Genomic DNA, 8,245 nt, shown 5'->3' with positions numbered 1-8,245 from the left:
GGGGAACAGCATTGACCAGCATAGCTTCGTTGTGTTTTTGTGCTGGTATCACCAGCAAGCAAACAAAATAAAGCAGCCAATATTTGAGCAGCCAAACTTCGGTCACCGGGCAACCTGCTCGATGAAATGAGCCACCACAGGTGCCCGGCAGTGCCAGCCGATTGCTGAGGCCCCGCCAGGCTGAGCTGGGGATATTGTAGCTGATGACCAGCTGGGGTCACCACCAGCAGGGCAAAAACAGCCTGCCGGTCTTGCTGGGTGGCTTTGACTCAGCTGGTCGAGCGGGTTTGCTCAGTGACCCAAGTGTCGGCTGTTCGAAAATTTGCAGTTTTGTTTTGCTGCTCGTTTGCTTGCTGGTGATACCAGCATAACCAGCATGCAAACGCAACAAAATCATGCTGGTGTATGCAGTTTTTTTTTTAAACAGGGTTCAACTCCAGAGTGACTTACAAATGTTTATCTTCTTCGTGATGCATTTTTTTTTTGACTGGTATGACTCCGAAGCGACCACACAGTATATGTTTTCCATGATAACTTACTTGCTGTTGAGTACTGCCACTCCGACGGTGCTTCTGGGTGTGGCCATACTGGCAACAAAGCTCCACTGGCGAGCTTGAGGGTCCCACCTAACAAAATCAAATAAAGAGTAACAAGCTCTCATTTCATGCCGGCATCAGACCACTATCATTCCCATAAGAGCTAAAACAGTAGAGGAGCTCGATATAAACATAACTCTACAATGCTCTGATTTCCTTGAGACACAGTCAAACTAGGAAAATAAGGTCGTCTTGGAGTCTAAACCAATTAATTTTAATTGGTGGGTTGGGAACCAAAAGTGGGTCACAATGATTTAAGTATTTGTATTTTTTTCAGAACAGTATTGAGGTGTAAAATGTGCCTACATGGAACATGCAATATTGGCTAAGCGTCAGGAAATGTGACTCACTTGTGCTCTAGTCACTAGCAGCTAGCTACTCCAGAAGCAGATACAGTGCGTCTCAGCCTTTGGCTGACGCGCGTCATAGCGAGCAATATGCTTTCGTCATTATATAAAACCGAGTGTGAAAATGTAACATACTGAACATGGATTTTCGGAGGCTATTTTTAAACAAACAAAAAAAGTGTTATCATTCTCAACTTCTTTAAAATGGGTGGTGAATTTGCATCAATAGGAAATTGCCGGTAGCAACAGTTGAGAACCAGTGGTCTCGACATTTTATTTCTTCACGTCTTTCTCCGTTAACCTGAAAGCAACCTGTTAGCTAGCTAGATAACATTCATCCGTCTATCCATCCATTTTCTAATCAGTGTATTCTCACGAGGGTCGCGGGCATGCTGGAGCCTATCCCAGCTGTCTTCGGGCAGTAGGCGGGGGACACCCTGAATCGGTTGCCTACCAATCGCAGGGCACACAGAGACGAACAACCATTCACAATCACACTTAGGGACAATTTAGAGTCAATTTATGGTCAAACTTGTGAAGATTAGGGCAATATCTAGCAGCAAAAAATACATCGGTGGTCTACCAAGTCTCCAAAAGTGAACTGAAATGTGTCTCTTTATGGCGCCACTGAGATGCAACAAAAGTGCATCCTCCTCATCCACATGAGCTGTTGCAAGGAGTGTGAAAAGCTCGCTCACCTTTCTACTGTACTGAGGTAGCTCCAGCCGTCATGTCCTCCTACCGCGTACATTGGCCCTTCAAGGACGGCGACACCTGCAACACCCCATCACATATGCTTTTGTGTTTGACGGATTCACACCAACTCACCAAAGAATTCACCAAGCTCAAACAAACCCACAGCGGTTCTGGACCACACATGGCTTGATTGTGTAGACGCGCACGCACGCGGTATTGGCGTGCAGAGTTGACAGCATGTTGACACCTCCACATTTACAGGATTTATATATCAGTACATCTGTTCTGCCAGATGTGCTCTCAACCTCTTCCCGTCACACACCCACAAGCACTCCTCAAAAAAAAAAAAAAACAGCACATGCATGTCTTAGTTGACATATAATTGAATTTGTGGGCTTGCAGGGTTCACCATCCACCCTGTGGGAGTGTCCTTGAACACAACACAGACTCAGAGACTGCTGATGTGCTACGGTGACCCTAAAGCAACCTTTGACTGAACAGAACGTAAGGCAATTTCTCAACAGATGAAAAAAAATAATCTGAGGCCTCTTCCACACCATGCTTGGATTTCTTTGCTTGCTGCCGAGCCAATCAGGAAATAACAGGGAGGCTTCTCCAGCTGGTTGGGCTCAAATCACTCTGCTTGATCCTCTCCTACTGGATAGCTCGAATGACATCGCCGCGACGCCAATGTAGAATAGAACATTTTTCTATTTGAGATTGCGTCGCCTGGAGATGTGCAATCGCCTTGCGGCATTCCTTCCTCATTTCCCAGATTCCATAATACACAAAGAATGAGTTCATCAACAGTGTGTTGTGCGTTGGTAGTTTGAAAAGGCCTGAAGGGATCTCGACAAATGCTTAAATAATTCACCAATGACATAAGGCGAGCCAAGGTGCCAGGGCAAACAGAAAGACTGAAAGAAAACTTGCTAATAATCTTGATTCATTTGCTGAATATGTCATGTTTGTGCCTCTGTATTGATGAGTTGTTATTTTTATCATTTATTCTGTCTGTTTTCAACTGTCAAAATATTGCTTGACGTAAAATTGGCCGCTGGCGAAAAAAAAAAAATATGGGGATGGCTGCCTTATTGGTTTATGAGCATTAATAGTAAGTCATTTGGGTTCCTCACCTAAGCCGTGTCTGTGTGTAGATATGGGTGGCATGACACTCCAAGTCTTGCACCGAGGGTTGTAACACTCCACCGTGTTGAGGGTCTTGAGTCCATCTCGGCCCCCCACCACATAGAGGCGGCCATCCAGGACGGCGACGCCAAACTGAAGCCTCCGACCGCTCATGGTCGCCACCTGCTTCCACGTGTCCCGCCGTAGACAATATTGCTCAATACTAGTAGCACCTGCAGGTAGCCAGATTAAAAAAAAAAAAAAGTACACTGTAAGGTTAAGACATTTGATATTCATTTATAATATACAGTCATGCAAAGATTAGAGTGAGTGAGTGAGTGAGTGATAGATGGTTAACTTTAACGTCTGTTTAATGGCCAGAATAGCATAGGACTAAAGCATTTAATCCAACCCTACTGCGGTCACCTTAAACTGTACCTTGAAGCCATAATGGCAGAGGATCAGCATATATACAATCACATCTTTATAAAGGACTGACTCCTGTCACAAAACAACAGGAATGATCCGTGTTGCTATGACGGGTGCACTTGTGTTGCGTTTGCCAACGATCAAGCTACCTTTTGTGGCGTCCATTCCGCCAACCGCGAACATGGCCCCAACCGTGGCCTTGCGGGGCCGCGTGCGCGAGCTCTGAAGCAGGGGCCGGCGATGGGGCAAGAGATGGTACTTCATTCCTTCCATCAGCAACCGCTGGCAGTCCACGCTGTCTCGGAGCATGGGGCTGGTCTCCAGGTCTGCTAAGAACTGAGCGCACACATGAAATTAGAATATACACACACGCAGATCTCCCTCCATACGCTCTCTCTTAAGAACAAACACATACGCTTCAATGGATCGAAGTTTAAGCAAGCCAACCGCCTGTGTGTACCCTGTAGCCATCAATTACATTAAAACATATGTAGACATGGGTGTGATTGAACATTATTGTGTACATTTGGGCAACGCAAAGCAACTCTGTAAGCCTAGCCGCAAAAATAGAAAGATGCCTCCAAAATTAAGTGAACGTGCTCACGGAATAAATAAATCAATTTTGAGATAAGAAAACCTTTATTTGTCCCACAATGGAGAAATTTGAAATAAATGGAGAAATAAATCAATTTTCAGAGCGTACCAGCAGGCAAGCAAAATGGATAAGCAGCTTACACCGCAGGGAGAATCCTTCAATGGAGCTCACTCAGTGAGAGACACATTAGGGTGAGCCTCCATTTGCTGCGTGTGTCATAAAGGAGGACAGAGACACACAGCAACACACACAATCCTGACGGATGATGATGACACATTTGAGTCGATGCTAAATTTTTATGCATCATTCCGACCCAAGGTAATTGCATCCCGTGGCCGATTTGACGCATCGTGACATTTAATCAACGACAAAAAAAGATTGATGGTTGCAGCCTTACAGCAGATTGTTCTATTTACAGCCAACAGATGCTACACTGAATGCCTACCATTGTGTGTGAATGTGTGTGTTTGAGGTGATCTAAATGAAGGAGCAGGGATCAACTGCCTCCTCTTGATGGGTAAATCCAGAGCGATTTAGATTGCCAACTTGCTAATAGGGTAATGAATGAATATTTATGATGCCTCTATCTGTGAGTGGAGTTTTTTTCCACCTTTTATTGGCATTTTACAAGTCCTGATGCAGCTCAATGTCAATCCATTTGCCAGTTTAACGTGCAGGCGATGACTCCCATGAAAAGGCTCTCTGGCTATTGCTTCGTCTGCGGTGTCGCTGTTCCCTGTCTGCCATCCATCTTGCCACTGATTACATGTTACAGCAACCTATGACTGGGCCAATGTCATATATCTGAGGTGTGAAGAGAGATTGAGGCAAATAATTCGAAAAGAGGAACAGGGGCGCTGAGTAGTGGTTTGTCTCTGCTGCAGAGATTACAGAATTTAGCTGGGGTTAAGAGAGATATTAAGTCTTACATATTGTTTGTATTTGTGCATCCAATGCCCCGGGCTACTTTAGCCAGAGAGCACGAAGGCATCATTTGGAAAAACATTTGCGATGTATCATTAGATAGAAAGATTCGTGTATAGATAGAGATACCCAATTTTTCCCCATGAAGGAAATTACATCATCAATGCCACGTGGGACTGTGCCCAACTAGGATGTGACTGGTTTTCTCCCTTTAGCGCACCCTTCGTTTCCCTCATGACATGAACAGCGTATCTCAAAATTTTACTTGCGTGATTCAATTGCAGTTGAATTCACCAAGTCATCCTCAAACGTATGGCGCAGCTCTCACCTGTGGCTGCAACAGCGGCAGTCTGACATGAGCGAGAAGCGCCGGCAGGTGACGTTGTCGGGCGCCCACGTCGTGATGCACCCAAGTAAGCAAAGCGGTTACCACCGTCTCCTCATCCGGAACGTTAAGATCATCCGAAATGAGCAGCCTCTCCATCTCATCCACTGGAAGCAGCATGAACTCTTGGCCCCCAACCACCTCCACAAAGTGTTCCTAGTTGGGGGTGCAAGAGAGACAACAGAGAAATTGGGAGTCTCAAAACAATGCATGATGAATAGATTTAAACTAATTTCAACGAAGGCTAACAACAAACATGTTAATAATGGACATGCAATGATTATTATTATTATTATTTTTTGCCCAGGGGTTGCTTCATTCATTATCCCAAGTTGTCTTTAAAGCTTCTCGAAGTGTAGAGATGAAGTGGTGGGCACCCACCATGGTGTAGGTGTGAGCGGCCCTCTGCAGGTCGTGGCAGCCCTGCGCGTTGGCGTAGGAGCTGATGCCGAGGCAATTGGAGGGGTGGAGCTGCTTCAGGAGGAAGGAACAACAAGCCTGAACCGCCGAAGACAACTGTAGAAGACAAGAGGCGGACAGCAAAGACTCAATGGTGTCCTCCCTCAACTCCAGACGCCCTGAAGACAAAGAGATGGGGAAGTAAAACATGACAAAGTGGGGAGGGGAACAACAACAAAAAAGCAATATTATTTAAGGGTTCCTATCAAAAACAACAACACTCCGTGAGTGCAGACCTCCACCAAAAGACAAACAATTGCGAATTGCACTAAATAAAGGTGAAGACCATAGATGTATCCAAAACATTCCAGATACATTTTCCCCAAAATCCGGTAAATTCACTTTTATTAAAAATATATATCGATTTTTTTAAATGATATAAATCTAAAATATTAAATACATTCATATTTTTCTTCTTCTTTTTTAAATATTCTGTATGTATCATATCCCTGATTGTATCAGATAATTTTACGGAAACAATTTTTTACACTATTCTAAAAGGTTCCAGGTACTGGTAGTTTCAAGCATAAACCTAATCGACAAAGTGATCTAACTATAGTTCACATTTGTAATATTCAATATGCATGCATAGTACTGAAATAGGGAATGAATGATACTGGATGGCGAACTTTTTTTTTTTTTGTCAAGACGTAAATTTTTAAAAAAGTGATTGTTTTTATGCTATCATAATGCATCTTTGTGTTTTGTACTTCTGAATCTCACAGCAAACTACAAAAATAGCCATTTGTTGTGAACGGAAGTATCCAAAAATATTCAACAAAGTGCTTCACAGAATACAGGAAAAGCAAGCAAACTAAAGAAAGCCAATCCCAGTGACAGGTCGCAGATGCGCAGAAACACGGAACCCCCCCCCTCCCCCCACCGACTCCCCCAAAAAAACACCCACTTTCACACATAACATCCGGTATGTGAGAAGACTACCGAATGAAAGACAACTGAAGCACTCTTTTATTGCCAGCAATTTGCTCAGCAAAATTTAGGACAAAAAGGTAGCACTATAAAAACAAATCATACCTGTGTAGGCAAATTGCACCAGAATCCACAATGCATCTGGGTCCACACCCTCCATCTTCACCTCATCCTGTTTGGCCTCCCGCACATCGCTGGTGAACATGGCCGCAAAGTAGTCGGACACAGACGAGAGAACCAGCCTGCGAGAAGTGAGAAGTTAGACGAGTATCGGTCCAGAAATAGCATTGAAACTCTACGCTAAGTTTAAACTGTCGCTCGCAGAAAGCTTTCATTAACTGCACTAGTTTTGGTCATTTGAATACAACTAACATATCTTCAACACGGTGAATATCAATTACCCGTCTGAGAGTCTTCACTTTGTGGCTTGCTTGTCACAAAAGTTTAAAAAGGAATTCATTTTTACTTTAGCTTCAATATTTTCCCACCAAGAAAATGAAGATGAACAGCACAGTTGTCATGATACATCCCCCATTTGAAAGCCACGGGACTGACTTTGAGTCTTGAGTTTTGCAAATGAGCCACTGCTCACCCCGCCCCCTCTACTGCAGGGTGTGCCCACCCGAGAGATACCCCTGAGGCAAGTACAGTTTTGCGTTATCATGATGACCAGAGGGGAGGAGGCTACCCTTGAATCTGAATTTGACTTGGGATAAATGTAACACAAGTGCCAATAAAATAGCGGCTGAACTGATTCTTCGACGTGTCAACTTAACCATTCCATAATGATAGTTAGAGCTTGGAGTCGATTAATCGCCAATCACATCACGGACCATATGGAAAGGCATCCGCGAATGTAGCTGATGAACAGTCTGAATACTCTCGCCAGGGTTCCCACTCTTCCACTTGCTTTTTATTTATGGGCCTTTTAAGGACTTTTGAGGGCTAATTTAGCCATTTTTTAAGGACTCTTTCTCCATTCAGCAGGGGATTCACGGTGGATTTAATGAACAGAAAGCCACATATCACTGAGCTGGTGTTCAAATCATTGCTGCCAAAGGAAGGGCACATCTTTATTTTTAGGGGCAATCAGCTAACCCTTTATTTGACATATTGGATGTCAAATTGGCCCGAAATGACCCGAAGTGATCACGTGATCTTCATCGGAACTGATCGGAGACGGCGGGAAAAGCAGAGCGGGAACCAGGAAGGCATGTAGCCCGACAGAGGGGTTTGAGGGGAAGGGCGCCAGGCGCATTTTCCAACAAAACTATTCATTGGAAGGGTGGGGAAAATGACATGCATAAATGAAATGAACACCACAGGTTCATTTTTAAGGATCTTTATTGATTTTAGAAGTTTTCCCTGAAAATTAAGAACAGAATTTTACAACTTCTTTTTTTTATGGATTTTTATTAACTTTAAGGACCCATTGGAACCCTGCGGACGACTAATTGGAACAGAAAAAAGGCTGAGGAAAAACTGTTGCATCTGCTTTTACGATGAAATCGACATAAGTGGTCAATTAAGAGCCTGTGGAAATTAACGGTAAATGACGGCCATAACTAACCCAATAACCCCCACCTCCTCGAAGAAAAAAACATCCAGCTAGTGTTTGGATCAAGCCTTCAGCCAGCAGACACGCTGCTCATCCTTCTGCCAGCCCCCCCAGCCAGAGACTTACTCATCCAATCACAAATCACACCCAGACACATTCACTGCCTCCCAGACAGTCTGAATGTATAGAAATTAAGCA

At 44.1% G+C, this 8,245-nt stretch overlaps 1 protein-coding gene across 1 annotated transcript in view; it reads right to left on the bottom strand.

The window, feature by feature from the left end:
* The window catches only part of klhl5 (kelch-like family member 5), a 17,389-nt gene that overhangs the window by 3,583 nt on the left and 5,561 nt on the right, over nucleotides 1-8,245 (bottom strand). The window contains exons 2-8 of the mRNA XM_019876483.1: nucleotides 6,595-6,749; nucleotides 5,482-5,678; nucleotides 5,044-5,256; nucleotides 3,346-3,532; nucleotides 2,776-3,000; nucleotides 1,642-1,717; nucleotides 540-626 (exon numbers count right to left, since the gene is read on the bottom strand). Of these exons, the coding sequence (XP_019732042.1) occupies nucleotides 540-626; nucleotides 1,642-1,717; nucleotides 2,776-3,000; nucleotides 3,346-3,532; nucleotides 5,044-5,256; nucleotides 5,482-5,678; nucleotides 6,595-6,749 (1,140 nt within the window). The remainder of the gene's footprint in view (nucleotides 1-539; nucleotides 627-1,641; nucleotides 1,718-2,775; nucleotides 3,001-3,345; nucleotides 3,533-5,043; nucleotides 5,257-5,481; nucleotides 5,679-6,594; nucleotides 6,750-8,245) is intronic.

Source organism: Hippocampus comes, unplaced genomic scaffold (assembly GCF_001891065.2).
Source record: "Hippocampus comes isolate QL1 unplaced genomic scaffold, H_comes_QL1_v1.1 scaffold51, whole genome shotgun sequence".
Taxonomy (NCBI): Eukaryota; Metazoa; Chordata; class Actinopteri; order Syngnathiformes; family Syngnathidae; genus Hippocampus; species Hippocampus comes.
The sequence above is the reverse complement of the archived record's forward strand: the minus strand, read 5'-3'. Positions and strand labels throughout refer to the sequence as shown.